This window comes from Micromys minutus, assembly GCF_963924665.1.
Source record: "Micromys minutus genome assembly, chromosome: 1".
Taxonomy (NCBI): domain Eukaryota; kingdom Metazoa; phylum Chordata; class Mammalia; order Rodentia; family Muridae; genus Micromys; species Micromys minutus.
The window spans coordinates 170,151,140-170,170,084 of NC_137969.1; the positions used below are offsets into that span (position 1 = coordinate 170,151,140).

Consider the following 18,945-nt stretch of genomic DNA (forward strand, 5'->3'; position numbering starts at 1 on the left):
GTAGCGGCGCGTCGCACCGTCGGGCTTTGTCAGTCCCTGCAGCCGCCGCCGCCGGCCGCCCTCAGCCAGCAGCTCGGCGCCACCTCAGGTCGGCGTCTGCGGCGGGCTCGACGAGGCGGCTGACGGGGCGGCGGCGGGCGGACGGACGGACGGGCGGTCCTCGGGGTTCGGCGGCGGCTTCTCCATGGGTCCGGCCAGCCGCGTCCCTGGGCTGTGAGGTGAGCGGGGCGCGGGAGGGAGGTGCGGCCACGTGTCGCGAGGCCCGGACTGTGGCTGCCGACAGGGACACGTGGTCCGGGGCCGGTGACCTTGCGAACCTCCGCCCTGAAGGCAGCTGCTCCTGGCTCTTGGCTGCAAGCCTTCGGATCGCCCCTGGGAGCCCGCATCGCGTCTACCGGGCTCCGCTCCCCACTTGCCCAGGCGATGATGGAGGGCAAGCCCCGCGGCAGGTGCAGGGGAGCGCGGCCGCTAGCAGCCGCCCTGCAGTTCCCCTGCTGCTGCTTTCTTTGGTTTTGCTACGTGTACAGAGCAGAGCGGATGATCGGAAGTAGAAGTTGCTAGACCTAATTTAGTCTTGAGAGTCACTGCTAATGAATACCCACCGGCTGTGACTTGGAATTAGAACTTCTCGAATGGCTTAGTGGTTTACGGGAAACCGGGTTTCCAGCTGTCCGGGAAACCCGACTCGGAATCCTCAATAACTGGTAAAAGAGTGGGGAACAGAGCCTGTCAGGAATGTCTGGGAGAGGACAAAGAATGCAGTGGCTTATTCAAACCTAAGACCCGGCAGAATTTGACTGGTGGAATTCTTTTTTGTTTTAATTGGCTTGCATCTCTTCCAGAATTACCCTCTTGTGTTAATTGTTTAACAGAATTTAGCTACTTCCCATGCCACAGTGTTAGTAATATTTTTCCTTAGATTTTTTTTTCCGCATTTTATTTAGACAAAGGTATAGAAAGGCAAAATTGTAAATGATATTTCAAGGAAAGCTTTTCAGGTTTAAGCCGGAAGGTTGCCTGAAAATACTTAACAAGACCTAAAATTACAAAGTTACTGCCAAGCCCATTCATCAGTTGTAAGTGGTATACAACTGAGTTGGCTGACTCTGGTCTTTACTCAGGGTTTACACAGCTAACGAAATTGACAGTGCCAAGTCTCATTAAGTTAAGGTCTAAAGTGCGTTTTACCGTGCATGGATTTGGATTTATGACAGGTTCATTCCTCTGGGCCTTTCATAGTGTCCCATGCTAGAGCAAACTGGCTCCTAACCATTGCCCGGCCTTTGCATGTAGGCTGCTGGCATTGAAGTGGGTCACACAGTGGGAAAAAAAGTTACCTGGCCATTTGCTGGTGTCCATTTCATAAGGCCCAGACAGAAGCTTTTATTATAAGTGTGATTTTGCTTATTTTTGTTAGTCATAAAATTGGCCAAAAATTCCTTCCATATGGTTATTATCCATAAGTAAGTGGATATTAGAATACACTTGGACAGTTGGGTTCCCAGAAGTGCTCATTTGGTAGGTAATACAGGCTCTGGAATACTGATGTCTCATAACAGTAACTAATAATATATACTGTGATTTGAAGGTTTTCCCCCCTTTTTGTATGTGTGTGCTAGTACTGTATAAAAGTTCCTTGTGGAAATTTTTGATGGATTGTTCACTAAGTTTGCTCTGGTTGGTGAACAGTATTTGCCAGAAATCATTCCTCATAACTCTTAATATATTTCTTTTTAATATATATATACTGAAGCTGTCTTCAGACACACCATAAGAGGGCATTATCAGATCTCATTAAAGATGGTTGTGAGCCACCATGTGATTGCTGGGATTTGAACTCAGGACCTCTGGAAGAGAGGAGTCAGTGCTCTTAACCACTGAACCATTTCTCCAGCCCTTCAGCATAACACTTAAAATGGGAATGAATAGGACCTTTTCAGGGCTGCATGTAGTTACTGCAATGCTATTTGAAGTTTCTAAAGAGCTGGACTGGCTCAGAAATAAAGCAGATAGGAACATGTATTATCCTAATAATGCCAGTAATTGGGCTGTATGCAGAAATGCTTCTGAGACTCACATTCTGTTTTGGAGCAGGCAGATTTAGATATCCCATGTGTTTAGAGCTGTGGCATTCTGATGTATTTGAGTTTGCAGAGGTTAGGAGTCTACTCACCTATGTAGGCACTGGAATTCCCAACTCACAGTTGATCTTCCTATGCCTGGGTACTTTATTTCACCTGCTTACTCTGCTATACTGTTGCAATGTGTAACCATCGTAAAATTTCAAGGGAGATAGCAACATTTTGTGTTTCTACTCACTAGTGTTTCCACCACTTCGAGGAGACAGCATTCAGAGTTCTTGGATAAGTTGTCCTGTGAGAGCTGGCAATAATTTAATTCCATCTCTAAGTTTCCTGTGTAAGTATGTTTGTATTTTTGGATTTGTGTTGAAGCATTGTTAAGACTTGGAGTGCATTTGTGCTCACTTGCAGTTTACTGTTTCAGAGGTACATCAGAGAACCATGAACAGCTTTACTAAGGAAGAGTTTGACTGCCATATCCTTGATGAAGGCTTTACTGCTAAGGACATTCTGGACCAAAAAATCAATGAAGTTTCTTCCTCTGTAAGTATGAGAAGCCCGTGGCCACAACTCTGCTGCAAGTTCCTGTCACCATAAGTGAGCATGTCTTGTCAGAATCTAGAATTTGATAGACTGGACTGTCTAGTGGTAATGGTCATGCATGTCAGTGACTGCTAACGGGGATACGAGTCAATTAAGGAAGAAAGGGAAAAGAGGATTTTCAATGTGGCCAGCTGCAAAACTATTAATGAGGTCTCTGAACTGTTGTCATTCCAGGATGATAAGGATGCTTTCTATGTTGCGGACCTTGGAGACATTGTAAAGAAGCATCTGAGGTGGCTAAAAGCTCTTCCCCGAGTTACCCCCTTTTACGCAGTCAAGTGTAATGATAGTAGCGCTATAGTGAGCACCCTAGCTGCCATTGGGACAGGATTTGACTGTGCAAGCAAGGTAAGACTGCTCACCCCATCCCAAGGAGGCATCCAGTTGTTAATAAGTGTTATTAATAAGCTGAGGTGCACATGACAACTTCATGTGCTTTTGTTTGTCAAACTCAGTCTGTATATAACCCCATACTGATCTCTTTCAGACTGAAATACAGCTGGTGCAGGGGCTCGGGGTGCCTCCAGAGAGGATTATCTATGCAAATCCTTGTAAACAAGTGTCTCAGATCAAGTATGCTGCCAGTAATGGAGTCCAGATGATGACTTTTGACAGTGAAATTGAATTGATGAAAGTCTCCAGAGCACATCCAAAGGCAAAGTGAGTCTTCTGATTGAGCACAAAAGGCTGAGCCTTGTTGGGCAGACTCAATCAAATCTTGCTTCTTTTATTCTTTTACATAGTAGAACAAGGGTAAACCCTGGGTTAGATTCAAACTCCTAAGCAGCAGTGTCTACACTTGGCTCCTGAGTAGTATGGATAGAGCGTTTACTTGGTGTGCTTCCACCTAGGTTGGTTTTACGGATTGCCACTGATGATTCCAAAGCAGTTTGTCGCCTCAGTGTTAAGTTTGGTGCCACACTAAAAACCAGCAGGCTTCTCTTGGAACGGGCAAAAGAGCTAAATATCGAAGTCATTGGTGTCAGGTGAGATCTCAGTGATATAGTTACAGGCTGAGACATTAAATTTTAGGACCCTTTTTCTCTTTGAGAACTAGTCAAAGAACAGCATCCTGTTTCTTTTTCAGCTTCCATGTGGGCAGTGGGTGTACTGACCCTGAGACCTTCGTGCAGGCAGTGTCAGATGCCCGCTGTGTCTTTGACATGGGAGTAAGTACATAGGACTCATTCTGAGGGAGGGCTGTCTGAAATAACTACAAAGTCTAGAATTTGCCTCTTGTGGAGCCTTCTGTATAACAGATTTTAAACCCATCTTGTAAATTGTGAATCTGGCAGTTTGACTTCTGAATTTTCTTGATTCTAGACAGAAATTGGTTTCAACATGTATCTGCTTGATATTGGTGGTGGCTTTCCTGGATCTGAAGATACGAAGCTTAAATTTGAAGAGGTAATTATACCATTAATTAATAACCTACAGAGGGTATTTTATATATAGTAAGATTTGTTTTGGTGTTTTTACTGACATTAAAAGGTATCAAACAAATGCCTGGTTATGTTCCCACTGACTTGTTTATTTTTGAGACTAGCCCAGGCTGGCTCTGAACTTTAAATTTCCCTGCCTGTCTTTCATATATTTTTAATGTGTTTAGTCTTACTTAGGAAGTAAAGCCATTGTTCGGTGCTTGTGTTACTATTTATGCGATTATGTGAGGTAAGCAAAGTGGAAGGAGCTTTATTTTGCTGGCATGTATTTAACAATTATTTTAGCATTCATCTTTTGTGTAATACTTAATGCTATTTAATAAAACTACTTATGATGTGTTGGAAAGATAGAGATGGTCCTGAGAGGAGTGGGAAATGGTGTACAGACTGGTTTCTAGGGAGATGTTTATGTTGCTTCTGTTGCCCGATGACAGACCTGCTGGGTCATGTCCTGTTCTTTACACGCAGCACTGATCTTTCTCCTCAGTCAACTGTATAACAAGTCACTGCTCCCTTCTCTCTTAGATCACCAGTGTAATAAACCCAGCTCTGGACAAGTACTTCCCATCAGACTCTGGAGTGAGAATCATAGCTGAGCCAGGCAGATACTATGTCGCATCAGCTTTCACACTTGCAGTGAATATCATTGCCAAGAAAACCGTGTGGAAGGAGCAGCTGGGCTCTGATGGTATGTGGTGACAGGATGAGTCAGTAGGATAACCAACCAAAAGTTGATATGCAGAGTGGTAATTAGGGTGATGTGTTTGTTTTTCTAGATGAAGATGAGTCAAATGAGCAAACCTTCATGTATTATGTGAATGATGGAGTGTATGGATCATTTAACTGCATTCTTTATGATCATGCCCATGTGAAGGCCCTGCTGCAGAAGGTAAGTTTTAAGCATGCTCTCAAGCAGTAAGAATGATGCACAGGATTCAGGGATAGTAAAGAACAATGTCTTCATACAGAGACCCAAGCCAGATGAGAAGTATTACTCCTCCAGCATCTGGGGACCAACATGTGATGGCCTTGATCGGATCGTTGAGCGCTGTAACCTGCCAGAAATACATGTGGGTGATTGGATGCTGTTTGAAAACATGGGTGCATACACTGTTGCTGCTGCTTCTACTTTTAATGGGTTCCAGAGGCCAAACATCTACTATGTAATATCACGGCCAATGTGGTGAGTGAGATTGTGCCTGCTTGTGCTGTTGCTTGCTCAGTGGTGGAATATCTGCCTACCATGAGCCAGAAGCCTTTGATTCTATCCCTGGTGGACACATACATACATACTATAGGGAAGACTGAGCTGTGGAGAAAAGAACGCTTGGGTCAGCCTTCATTATAACTTGCTAGAAGCTAGCCTATCAAGAAAAGGGTTGAATTTGCTTGGGTTATGTCTTTGAGAGAATGTTTTACCTTGAGCTAAATACAGAAGAATGGAAGTTCTCCAGTGCTGCTCATCTTCAGATTTTTACTAGGAAAGGTCTTAGACTAGAAGTAATTACATTCCTTTGCAACTAGAATATTAATGTAACTAAAATATTCAAGTTAGCATATGTGACCTGTGGTTTCCTTAATAGTGAGTCGGTACATTGGATTGTTTCCTGGTGGTGTAGTAACAAAGGGTGTGAGGTGTTGGGGATCTCTTGGGAGGCTGCCCAATTTGGAGGAATTTGGGTTTTGAATATGGCTCTTTAATTTCAGGCAACTCAAGAAGCAGATCCAGAGCCATGGCTTCCCGCCGGAAGTGGAGGAGCAGGATGTTGGCACTCTGCCCATGTCCTGTGCCCAGGAGAGTGGGATGGACCGTCACCCTGCAGCCTGTGCTTCTGCTAGTATCAATGTGTAGATGCCATTCTTGTAGCTCTTACCTGCAAGTTTAGCTTGAATTATGGCATTTGGGGGGACCATTTAACTTAATTACTGCTAGTTTGGAATGTCTTTGTAAGAGTAGGGTTGGCACCAATGCAGTATGGAAGGCTAGGAGATGGGGGGGTCACACTTACTGTGTTCCTATGGAAACTTTGAATATTTTATATGGATTTTTATTCACTTTTCAGACATGATACTAATGAGTGCCCCTTGGCTGCTAAGCAAGCATTTGTAGCTTGTACATTGGCAGAATGGGCCAAAAGCTTATGTTGTGACCCATTTGAAAATAAAGTATCTTGAAATAATTGGGCATCAGGGAATGTTTGCAAGCATCCCTTAAAGAAGGTACAAACTTCTGCACAGCAGTGACTCTAGCCCATCAGAGAGGAGAGGTGGATGGCACAAGGCTATGCCCTCTGTCTCTGTACATCAGTGTGCTTACCATTCCAAGTGTAAGTTGGCTGTGAACTTGGTGCCCAGAGTCTCTTAAGGGATGTCATCTGCCTAGTGACTGTTGGCCTTACTACTTCCTAAGGAGGGCGTCTGAGGCTTTTCGAACCTTGCCTGCAGAAACACTGACTGTTCCTTCCACCCTTGCCTTCCCCTGCATTACCACCTAGTAGCACCATACAGCATTCCAGTCAACGTGCTGTAATAAATTCAGCCAGAGCAACTACTCTACCTTGGCCTTTCTTATTATAGTCTGCTCAGTTTTACACACCTGTGGCATCCCCAAGGAAGCATGCCAGGCTCTTAAAACTAGTTAGCATTGAACCTATTGGTCGGGAGGAGCAGTCATCCTATGATCCCAGCACTGGGAAATAGACCAGCGTATGCTACACTACAGACTCTTACCTCAGGCAAAAGTTAGATGTGGCCTGAGTGAAGCTAACCTGCCTAGAGTGAGAAGCACTGCCCATGGGTCTTGAGCTGCCTGTACCCTTCCATACAGGTAAAGAGGGAATCAAGAGCTGCTTCCAGGCACAGGGAGCATTCTTGGGAGCCACAGATTGTGGCTGGAGTTGGGGGGGAAGCTGCTGATGGTTAAGGTTCCGTTGACTAATGCTGTCTGGAAGTGTGCTTGCAAGGGTGGAAGACCCCCACCCCAGGCCTGGGTTATCTGTAGTCTCTAGCTGGTGGCAGCAGTACATTTCCATAGTTGTAAAGATAATATACCATCATAAGTACTGGAAATGCTTAAACAAAGGTCAGGGGCAGATGAGAGGACACACAGGAAAGGGTTTATTTTCTAAAGACTAAGTTCCAATATAAAGGCACAAGCTGAAATGGCTAGAAGCCAGAATGGGAAGATAACTTGTTTTTGCTTTTTTGAAGTAGGGCTGAACTATGCTGGCCTAGAATTTGATTTGTAGATCAGGCTGTCCTCAAAATGGTGACAGGTGTCTACATTTGTATATGTTCCATATGGGTTTTGCCTGAGGACCCCAAAAGAACATTGGAAGGGGAGGTCAGAACCCGGATCTCCACAAGGGCAGCCAGTGTACTTAACCACTGAGCCATTTCTTTAGCCCCCAAATAGTTTTTTGAATGTAGTTTTTGACCCTGAAGAAATGGTTCTCTGGCTAGCAAAGGCAGTTCCTCAGCCCTGATAGTGTGGTTGTCTAGCAGGGTAAAGACTTTGGGATCTATGCCATCCATGAAAAAGGTATTGGGTTTTGGAAATCAGACATGCTCAGATCAAGAAGGCAACTTTGACTTAGTTCTCAAATACTAAAAGATCCAACCCTGGCCTTGAATTTATCCTGCTTCAGTCACATGAGTGAATGGTAAGATTCACACTGTATGTGTGCTTCTACATGTGTGTGCAGACCAGAGACTGACCTCTGATCTCTACCTTCAACACTTCACTTCTCCAGCTTATTTTTAGAATAAAACAATTTAGTTAGAGCATAACTAGAATCCATTAAACAATTTAAAAATAAAGGAATTCATTGAAACAGCTGAGCTGGCAGCCACAGCCCCAGTGGTTCCCTACCTCTGACAGGGTCTCTTCACTGGATCTGAATGAAGCTCACTGTACTGATGGTCAGCAAGCCCTAGGGATTGTTTCCACCTCTCCAGGTCTGGGATTATAGGCCTCTGCCACCTGGTTTGTATGTGGGTGCTGGGATCAAACTCGGGACCTCATCCTTACAAGGCAAGTCCCTTTCACACTGGACCATCTCTCACTACTTCCTGAAACTGTCCTCTGGTTCATTTCCTGCCCAAGTAGCAGCAGGCAGGGGCAGACCAGAGCACCTGTGGCTGTGGAACTGCCTTGGGCTGAGTTGGCCAAGGAGTGGGACAAACCCAGCTGAGACAGGCTTATCTTTGCTAGGCACAGCCTCTAGCTACCTACAGTGGGAGTGAGCCAGTGCTATCTCTAGGACTTGCCCCTAGGCAGGGCTTGTAGAGCCTAGAATTAAGTAGCATTTCTCCATTTCTACCCTAGTTCCTGCCTGAGCTCCTGACCTGGCTTCCCTCCATGGTAGTTGTTTGATTTCAGACCTGGACTGAGGCACACATTTTACTTACCAAGCAAACCTGGCCTCCAAGGTTCCTACCTGGCATACCCTGCCCTGAACCCTGAACTTGACTGCCCTTCCCCCAGAGGCTCTTCCCTCTATAATTCAGATATTTTGTGCTCCTGCCCTTCTGCATGCATACACTTTTCTCTTCCCCCTCTCTCCCCTCTCCGGATGGAATTCCCCTGGCCTCAGTCCTTAGAGCCAGTGTACTCTGAGAGCAACTTCCCAATAAACCTGCCTTGAATACAGTCGAATTTGGCCTGAATTAGCACATTTCACCAGATAGGATATATCTATGGTCTATAAGCCAAACAGCTTTCTCAAGTTGCTTTTGTCCAGTGTTCTGTCACAGCTACAGAAAAACTAGCCACACACCTAAAACATTGCTGCTGTTGGTAACAATGGTTTTATGTAGACCAGGCTGGCCTCAAACTCAGATCCACCTGCCCTTACCTCCCTAGTACTGGTATTAAAGGTGTGCACCTCCACTGCCCAGCTGACCTAAAGTGTTTCTAAGGTGGGACCTGTTGGGCCTCCATGCTTAACAACCCATGTACTCTACTTGGGAGAAGGCACAGGGAACCAGACTGAGTGTCTGGGCAGGAGTGTGCCTATACTAGGTAGTTGGTATGTTAAAGCCTAGGTTGCCTGTGATGTGGCCTGTTCCCTCCAGTTCCCAACTCATCTTGGCAGCTGTGCATGTTCAACTCTTGATTTATAGGCAGAGAGGCCATATTTAGAAAGTACATTTTAAGATACTGAAGAAACCCACCAGTTTCTACTAAACAGCAGTAACGCCATTTTGTAAGGCCTGCCAGGCACGCATACAAGAGAAACTAGAGTTCCGGGCAAGGTCAGTTTGGGACAAACAAGTTACAACTAAGCCAAACAAGATATCTGTGGTCAGCCATCTGGCGAGAAAATAGGGAACTAAGACAGCCTGACCTTAAGATAAGAAAAACAAGCCAACACTCAGTGGAAAATTCCGAGAACAGGGTGGGTTGGCTCCTGTTTAAACCTGTCCTCATTTAAATGCACCAATGAGAACCCTGTAACCATGCTTCCCGCTTCTGTAACCACGCTTACCGCTCTCTAGCCCTATAAAAACCCACTGCCCCGACCTGTCGGCGCGCCAGTCTTTCGAGCGACTTGGACGCCCCAGGTACCTGTGTATCTGAATAAAGCCTCTTGCCGTTTGCATCCGAAGCCCGGTCTCGCTGATCCTTGGGAGGGTCTCCCTCGGTCGAAAGACTACCACCCGTAGGGGTCTTTCATTTGGGGGCTCGTCCGGGATACGGAGACCCCTGCCCAGGGACCACCGACCCATCTCGGGAGGTAAGCCGGCCGGCCAGATTGTTGTTCGTCCTGTCTGTCGTATGTCCTAGCGCTCGCGTCCGAATCAGTTGGCCACCTTGAATTCTGAATTCTGATTTGGCGGATCCGCGGAGGAGCCGACGGGCTCAGACTCCCGGCCGCAGCCCTGGGAGACGTCTCAGAGGCATCTGGGGTCCGTTTCGTGGCCCAGCCGACTCAGACCCGCGTGGGTCTGTTCGGAGCAGCCCCTTTATCTGAGGGATACGTTGTTTTGGAGCCGAGGGAAAGACCATCTCCTCCGACTCCGTCTGGACTTTTGCTTTCGGTTTTGCGCCGGAGCCGCGCCGCGAAACTCTGTGTTTTAAGTCTTGTCCTGTGTGTCTTGTTGCTCGTATTCTTTGAAACTCGATTTAACATGGGGCAGACCATCACCACCCCTTTGAGCCTTACTTTACAACATTGGAAAGAGGTTCGAGACACCGCTAACAATCTCTCTGTGGAAGTTCGGAAAGGAAAATGGACCACCTATTGTCAGGGTCACTGGCCTCAATTTGATGTGGGTTGGCCGCGGGAAGGGACTTTTGACCTCTCAGTCATTTCCAGGCTTAAGGCTGTCATTATGCATCCTGGACCACACGGGCACCCGGACCAAGTGCCCTACATTGCTACCTGGGAAAAACTGGCTTATGATCCCCCGCCGTGGGTTAAGCCGTTTGTTCCTCCAAGACCTCCTCTCCCGTCCGCCCCCACCTTGCCTCCTCCACTCCAACCCACTCCTGTAGATCCCCCTTCCCGATCCTCTCTTTATCCCGCCCTCACCGATCCCCCCAAGCAGAAACCCCCACCTCAGGTTTTACCTCCAGACGATTCGCCCCTCGTCGATCTTCTTACGGAAGAACCTCCTCCCTACCAAGGACCCCCCGCCGAACCCGACTCCACTGAGGGGTCGCCTCGCCGCCAGGCGTCCGAGGCACCCTCACCGGTGGCGGCCCGCCTGAGGAATAGACGGGAACCAACGGTTCCTCAGGCTGAGGCCCCTTCCTCTTCCGGAGCTTTCCCGCTCCGTTTGGGAGGAAACGGGAGATTACAATATTGGCCCTTCTCGGCCTCTGACCTCTATAACTGGAAAAACAATAACCCCTCTTTCTCTGAAGATCCTTCTAGGCTCTCTGCTCTAATTGAGTCTGTCTTAGCCACCCACCAGCCTACGTGGGACGATTGCCAACAGCTCTTGCAGACGTTGCTGACTTCGGAGGAGCGTCAGCGGGTCCTCCTAGAGGCACGAAAGGAGGTTCGAGGTCAAGACGGCCGCATCACCACCCTTCCCAATGAAATTGATGCCGCCTTTCCCCTAGGTCGCCCAAATTGGGACTTTGAAACCCAAGAAGGTAGGAACCACCTAACTCTCTACCGCCAGTTGCTCATAGCGGGTCTCCAGCGGGCGTCACGACGCCCCACCAATTTGGCTCAGGTAAAGCAAGTCTTGCAGGGACCCGAGGAGACACCCTCAGCATTTTTAGAAAGACTTAAGGAGGCCTACCGGAGGTACACCCCTTACGACCCTGACGACCCGGGGCAAGAGACTGGCCTATCGATGTCCTTCATCTGGCAGTCGGCACCGGACATTAGGAGAAAGTTAGAGCGTCTAGATGGTCTGAGGGAGAGCACCCTCCGGGATTTGTTGAGAGAAGCAGAGAGGATTTTCAATAAGAGAGAGACTCCGGAAGAAAGAGAGGAAAGACTTAAAAAAGAGATAGATGAGAGAGAGAAAGAAAGAGACCGTAAGAGATACAAGGAAATGAGTAAGTTGTTGGCCACCGTAGTGTCAGGGCAGAGACAGGATAGACAGGTAAGGGGACGACGAGGGCCCCCAGTGGATCGGGACCAGTGTGCATACTGCAAAGAGAAGGGACATTGGCTGCGGGATTGTCCGAAGCGACCCCGTGGGCCTCGCAGATCCGAGCCACCGGTCTCCCTCCTGACCCTCGAAGATTAGGGAGGTCAGGGTCAGGAGCCCCCCCCTGAACCCCGGATAACTCTTGATGTGGGGGGGCAACCCGTTACCTTTCTGGTAGACACGGGAGCCCAGCACTCGGTCCTGACACATGACCCCGGACCGCTGAGTGACAAATCTGCCTGGGTCCAGGGAGCCACCGGAGGAAAAAGGTATCGCTGGACCACAAACCGCAAAGTTCACCTGGCCACTGGGAAGGTGAGTCACTCCTTCCTTCACGTGCCTGAATGTCCCTATCCATTACTGGGGAGAGACCTGTTGACCAAACTTAGAGCACACATACATTTTGAAGAGTCAGGAATACGGGTTACAGGACCCCAGGAACAGCCTCTACATATTCTAACCTTAAGTTTAGAAGACGAGTATAAACTTCATGAATCAGAAAAATCGGCAGACACCCCGACCCCAATTCCAGATAACTGGTTAGTAGATTTCCCTAGTGCCTGGGCCGAAACCGGAGGAATGGGGCTAGCGCATCGACAAGCCCCACTGGTTATCTCCTTGAAGGCATCAGCCACTCCGGTCTCAATTAAGCAATACCCCATGCCCCAGGAGGCACGAGAGGGAATTAAGCCTCACATCAGAAGACTCTTGGATCAGGGGATATTAAAGCCCTGTCGGTCTCCATGGAACACCCCTTTGCTCCCCGTAAAGAAGCCGGGGACAGGGGACTACAGGCCAGTCCAGGACCTTAGAGAAATAAACAAGAGAGTAGAAGACATCCACCCAACCGTGCCTAATCCTTATAACCTCCTGAGCGGGCTATCGCCCTCCTATACCTGGTATACTGTGCTGGATCTAAAAGATGCCTTCTTCTGCTTAAGGCTGCACCCTGATAGCCAGCCCCTATTTGCCTTTGAGTGGAAAGACCCAGAGATAGGTATCTCAGGGCAGCTGACCTGGACGAGACTCCCCCAGGGGTTCAAAAATAGCCCCACCTTGTTTGATGAGGCTTTACACCGAGATCTAGCAGATTTCAGGATCCAACACCCCGAATTGATGCTGTTACAGTATGTAGATGACCTCCTGTTGGCAGCAGCCACTCAACAAGAGTGTCTAGGCGGGACTCGCGCCCTAATACAGACCTTAGGAAATCTTGGGTACCGCGCCTCAGCTAAAAAGGCCCAACTGTGCAGAAAGCAGGTTATCTACCTGGGATACCAGATCAAGGGAGGCCAGAGATGGCTAACCGAGGCCAGGAAAAAGACTGTCATGCAGCTTCCCACACCCAAGACTCCTCGGCAGTTGAGAGAGTTTCTGGGGACTGCCGGCTTCTGTCGCTTGTGGATCCCAGGGTTCGCGGAAATGGCTGCTCCCCTATACCCACTCACTAAAACAGGGACCCTGTTCGTCTGGGGATCAGACCAACAAAGGGCTTTCCAAGAGATCAAAAGGGCCCTCCTAACAGCCCCTGCCCTAGGGCTGCCAGACCTAGCTAAACCCTTTGACCTGTTCGTTGATGAAAAACAGGGTCATGCTAAAGGGGTACTGACTCAGTCCTTGGGACCTTGGCGCCGCCCCGTGGCCTATCTCTCAAAGAAACTTGATCCAGTTGCTGCAGGGTGGCCCCCGTGTCTCAGGATGATAGCAGCCATTGCCGTCTTAACCAAAGACGCTAGAAAATTGACTCTGGGACAGCCCCTGACCATACGAGCACCACATGCAGTAGAAGCCCTGATCAAACAACCACCTGATCGATGGCTCTCGAACGCTCGCATGACCCACTACCAGGCCTTACTCTTAGACGCAGAACGGGTCCAGTTCGGGCCCATAGTGGCCCTGAACCCCGCAACCCTGCTTCCATTACCAGAGGCTGCCGAAGGACATGACTGTCTTGAGATTCTTGCAGAAACATACGGAACTAGACCTGATCTAACAGACCAGCCTCTGCCAGATGCTGATGTGACCTGGTTCACGGACGGAAGCAGCTTCCTCAAGGACGGAGAACGTAAAGCAGGGGCAGCAGTGACCTCTGAGGACGGGGTAGTTTGGGCAGAGGCCCTGCCTGCAGGGACATCCGCCCAGCGAGCTGAGCTAATCGCTCTCACCCAAGCCCTCCGGATGGCAGAAGGTAAAAAGCTTAATGTCTACACAGACAGCCGATATGCTTTTGCTACTGCCCACATTCATGGAGAAATCTACCGAAGAAGAGGGCTGCTAACCTCGGAGGGAAAGGAAATCAAAAACAAGACTGAGATCCTGGCCCTGCTAAAGGCCCTGTTCCTACCACAAAAGCTCAGCATCATGCATTGTCCTGGGCATCAAAAAGGGGATGCTCCCCAAGCCCGGGGCAATCGTCTGGCTGACGAGACGGCAAGGCAGGTAGCCTTAGAAACCCCCACAGCCATCCTCCCAGTGGTACAGCCCGACAGCCCCCGGAGATACTCAGAAGAAGACCAGAAACTCTTGACCAAAATGGGGGCCCTTTATGACCCTGCCACTCAGAAATGGACCTGGAAAGGGAAGACTGTCACGCCAATGGCTTATACCAGAGAAATGTTAAACTATTTACATAAATTGACCCATCTCAGTCCACGAAAGATAAAGATCCTGCTAGATCGAGAGGAGCACGACAAGTACTTGCTGGGGAGAGACTCCATCCTACAGGACGTCACAGACAAATGTAAGGCTTGTGCCCAAGTCAACGCAGGGAAAACACCACTCAGCAAAGGAGTGCGGGTCCGAGGGCACCGCCCAGGGACACACTGGGAAATAGACTTTACTGAGGTTAGACCAGGCCTATATGGATACAAGTATTTACTGGTTTTTGTGGACACCTTCTCTGGATGGGTCGAGGCTTTCCCGACCAAGCTTGAGACAGCCAAAGTGGTGACCAAGAAGCTGCTTGAAGAAATCTTCCCCAGATATGGGATGCCACAGGTACTGGGGACTGATAATGGGCCTGCCTTCGTCTCCCAGGTAAGTCAGCTGGTGGCCAAATTGCTGGGGATTGATTGGAAACTTCATTGTGCCTATAGACCCCAGAGTTCAGGGCAGGTAGAGAGAATGAATAGAACCATTAAGGAGACTTTAACCAAATTGACGCTTGCAACTGGCTCTAGAGATTGGGTGCTCCTACTGCCCCTAGCTTTATACCGAGCCCGGAACACTCCAGGAGCCCACGGGCTCACTCCCTTTGAAATCATGTACGGGGCACCGCCCCCGTTCATAAACTTCTTTAACTCTGACATTTCAAGTTCCACTAATAGTCCCTCTCTCCAAGCTCACTTACAGGCTCTCCAGATTGTACAGAACGAAGTCTGGAGACCTCTAGCGGCGGCCTACAGGGAGCAGCTGGACCAACCAGTGGTACCCCACCAATTCCAGATTGGAGACTCCGTTTGGGTTCGCAGACATCAAACTAAGAATCTAGAACCACGCTGGAAGGGCCCTTACACCGTACTGCTGACCACCCCAACAGCCCTAAAGGTAGACGGGATTGCAGCCTGGGTCCACGCCTCCCACGCCAAGCCGGCACATCTGGACACGGAAACCGGTCCTGAGACATGGAGAGTCCAACGCACTCAAAACCCTCTAAAGATAAGACTTACTCGTGGGCCCCCCTGATCTTCTTCCTTGTTTGGGAAACAGGAGCAATAAGGACGGGCAGCCCACACCAGATTTACAATTTCACATGGGTAGTCAGAAACCAGGCGGGAGACATCATAAACATGAGTTCCTCCACCGGGCCCCAGCCCCATTGGCCAGACCTCGAAGTAGATTTGTGCAAACTAGCCTTAGGGGCCAGCCTTGACTGGGGAACCCCAGACAAATATTGGCCACAAAGCAAACCCGTCGATGCACCTGACCCTAACTTCGACGGGCACTTGGGGGGATGTAATAGTTACACCAAGAGAGCCTCTCTGGCAGATGACACAAGTGGACTCTATGTTTGCCCCGGTCCCCATCGAGACCGCAGCCTAAATCGCAAGTGTGGTTATGCTAATGATTATTATTGTGCAGCTTGGGGCTGTGAAACCACAGGAGATGCCTGGTGGAAACCCACCTCATCCTGGGATTATATAACCCTCCGAAGAAAATACCTCCCCAAGTATTTGCAGAACAAGTTAAAAATTGTTACAGAAGTTCCCAATAAGGCACTGTGTAAAAACGACTGGTGCATCCCCCTGGTGATCGCCTTTACCCCTCAAGGAAAGACTAAAGATTGGACTAGTAGAGGATTTGAATGGGGTCTCCGTTTAAGAGAGTGTACTGGGGGGACCCTAGGGTGTCAAGATCCAGGCCTCACTATGCAAATCCAATTAATAAAAGCACCTGTTACCCGAGCCCAAGCCATCGGACCCAATCTAGTCCTGTCCGACCAGAAGCCCCCCTCTCAACCTGTCCACGTGCCGCCCCTAGTACTATTCCCCAACAATACAGAGGAGCCCACCTCCGTGCATGCCCACCAGACCCCAGAACCTACCTTGTCTCCTGTACTCCCGGGAACAGGTGATAGGTTGCTCAGTCTGGTACAAGGAGCTTACCTTGCCCTCAATCTTACTGACCCAGCAAAAACCCGGGAATGTTGGCTATGCCTGGTCTCAAGGCCCCCATACTATGAAGGCGTAGCGATACATGGCAACTACACTAACCATACTAGTGCCCCTTCCAATTGTCTAGACACCCCACAACATAGGCTCACTATATCCGAAGTCTCTGGTCAAGGCCTATGTGTCGGTAAGGTTCCTAAAACTCACCAAGCAGTGTGCAATACCACCTCCCCCGTAGTTAAAGGAAACTACTATTTGGCAGCATCTAATGGCGCTTACTGGGCGTGCGATACAGGCTTGACCCCCTGTATCTCAGCTAATGTGCTAAAAGAGACTTCTGATTTTTGTGTCTTGATTGAACTATGGCCAAGGGTCACCTACCACATCCCAGAATTTCTCTACGAGCACTATGAAGGCATAGTTAGACTTAAAAGAGAACCGGTGTCCTTATCTCTAGCCCTGCTACTTGGCGGGTTAACAGTGGGAGGTATAGCGGCAGGAGTAGGGACGGGGGCTTCCGCTCTCGCAGCCACTCACCAGTTCAAACAGCTACAGGTGGCCATGCACACTGATATCAAGGCACTAGAAGAATCTGTTAGTGCGCTTGAAAAATCACTTACTTCTTTGTCCGAGGTGGTTTTGCAAAACAGGAGAGGATTAGACATACTGTTCCTGCAAGAAGGGGGATTGTGTGCAGCTCTAAAAGAAGAATGCTGTTTCTATGCAGACCATACCGGACTTGTCCGAGACAGCATGGCTAAACTCAGGGAAAGGCTAAAGCAGAGACAAAAATACTTCGAGTCTGAACAAAGTTGGTTTGAAGGCATTTTTAATAGGTCTCCTTGGCTCACCACTTTAATCTCCTCCATAATGGGACCCTTAATCATATTACTATTGATCCTGCTCTTTGGGCCGTGTATTCTCAACCGCTTAGTGCAATTCATAAAAGACAGGCTCTCAGTTATACAGGCTTTAGTCCTAACCCAGCAATATCACAGACTTAAACAGTATGATCCGGAGGTCATAGAATCCACTCCCTGAATAAAAGATTTTATTCAGTATACAGACAGAGGGGGGAATGAAGAAACCCACCAGTTTCTACTAAACAGCAGTAACGCCATTTTGTAAGGCCTGCCAGGCACGCATACAAGAGAAACTAGAGTTCCGGGCAAGGTCAGTTTGGGACAAACAAGTTACAACTAAGCCAAACAAGATATCTGTGGTCAGCCATCTGGCGAGAAAATAGGGAACTAAGACAGCCTGACCTTAAGATAAGAAAAACAAGCCAACACTCAGTGGAAAATTCCGAGAACAGGGTGGGTTGGCTCCTGTTTAAACCTGTCCTCATTTAAATGCACCAATGAGAACCCTGTAACCATGCTTCCCGCTTCTGTAACCACGCTTACCGCTCTCTAGCCCTATAAAAACCCACTGCCCCGACCTGTCGGCGCGCCAGTCTTTCGAGCGACTTGGACGCCCCAGGTACCTGTGTATCTGAATAAAGCCTCTTGCCGTTTGCATCCGAAGCCCGGTCTCGCTGATCCTTGGGAGGGTCTCCCTCGGTCGAAAGACTACCACCCGTAGGGGTCTTTCATTACTACCTGGACCCTATTAAGAAACATTTGTGGTTTATCTTGTTTAAATCAGCAGCTTGACAGGGCTTCTAAGTCATAAACACCAGGATTCTTGTCCTGACTACTTGGTGTCATGTTGCCTTCTGAAAGTCAGTTCCGTCTGTGGACCTCAGCATTCTTGAGTCACAGGCATAGGAGACAGAAAGCCAAGCTTTTTCTTAAGACCAGGCTCTGGGGAGGCTCAACTTATTAGCTGTGCAGCCTGGGACAGTTCTGGTCATGGCCACCAGGGGGCAGCATCACCTAGTGTTTAAGGTGTGCTAGTTGGCTAGGGGCCAAGCTCCACTCGGGAAGACTCCAAGCTGACTTGGTCCCTCTCCAGATTCCCCCAACCCTCATCCCTACCTCAGTAGGACTTCCAGGGAACTCCAGTGGGTCATCTTCGGCCTCTTCCACCCAATGCCCCATCCCCAATACCTGAGCCTCTCTTCACAACCACATCCCTGCAGAAGCCAGGGTCCTGTAGAGACAACCACTTGCTTTTCCTTAGCCCAGCTCCTGAAAGCCTGAGATCAGGTTCTGTATCTGGAAACGTCAGGACATCACAAGGCCTGGCCTGAGTTATGTGATTTGTTCACAGCGCATCAAACTTGCACCTGGGTTTCACAGAAAACTGAGGATGGTGTTTGTACTCTGGTGCTTAGGAAGGTAAACTACAGGTTAATCTATGACATAAAGGATGCCACACAATCACTAAAACTATATCCCTCCCAGGGTGCTTCATCTCAGCAGAGCTTCTGGGATCCTACAGGCAAGAGAGAAGAACCAAGAAGCTTTTAGGAGGCTCTTTTTCCTTCTTCTCTTCCTCTGTGGCTGTCAGGAACCCCTGCTGGGGGGGGGTGAGAGTTCAGGGTTCATTCTGGAGTTCTTTCCTCTACTGTGAGCTGGGCTTCTTGGCATGTGGCCATAATCTTTGGGGCTACTTCCCTCCCCTTTCTCCTGTGCAGGAGTAAACTGGCTC

General features: G+C 48.8%; 1 protein-coding gene across 3 annotated transcripts; it reads left to right on the plus strand.

Moving 5' to 3' along the window:
- Positions 1 to 17: 17 nt before the first annotated feature.
- Positions 18 to 9,735, plus strand: ODC1 (ornithine decarboxylase 1; the record flags this gene model as incomplete). 3 transcript variants are annotated; one of them, XM_080926557.1, is made up of 12 exons in its annotated part: positions 18 to 218; positions 2,323 to 2,418; positions 2,506 to 2,624; positions 2,859 to 3,032; positions 3,172 to 3,344; positions 3,536 to 3,670; positions 3,772 to 3,853; positions 4,008 to 4,091; positions 4,652 to 4,814; positions 4,903 to 5,015; positions 5,095 to 5,309; positions 5,834 to 9,735. In XM_080926557.1, exons 3-12 carry the CDS (start codon positions 2,523 to 2,525, stop codon positions 5,976 to 5,978), a joined length of 1,386 nt encoding a protein of 461 aa, XP_080782683.1. In that variant the 5' UTR covers positions 18 to 218; positions 2,323 to 2,418; positions 2,506 to 2,522. The 3 variants fall into 3 exon arrangements, with proteins under 3 accessions (XP_080782683.1, XP_080782685.1, XP_080782684.1); XM_080926558.1 differs by lacking the exon at positions 18 to 218 and adding an exon at positions 439 to 704; XM_080926559.1 differs by lacking the exon at positions 5,834 to 9,735 and having other exon boundaries at positions 5,095 to 5,313.
- Positions 9,736 to 18,945: the final 9,210 nt, after the last annotated feature.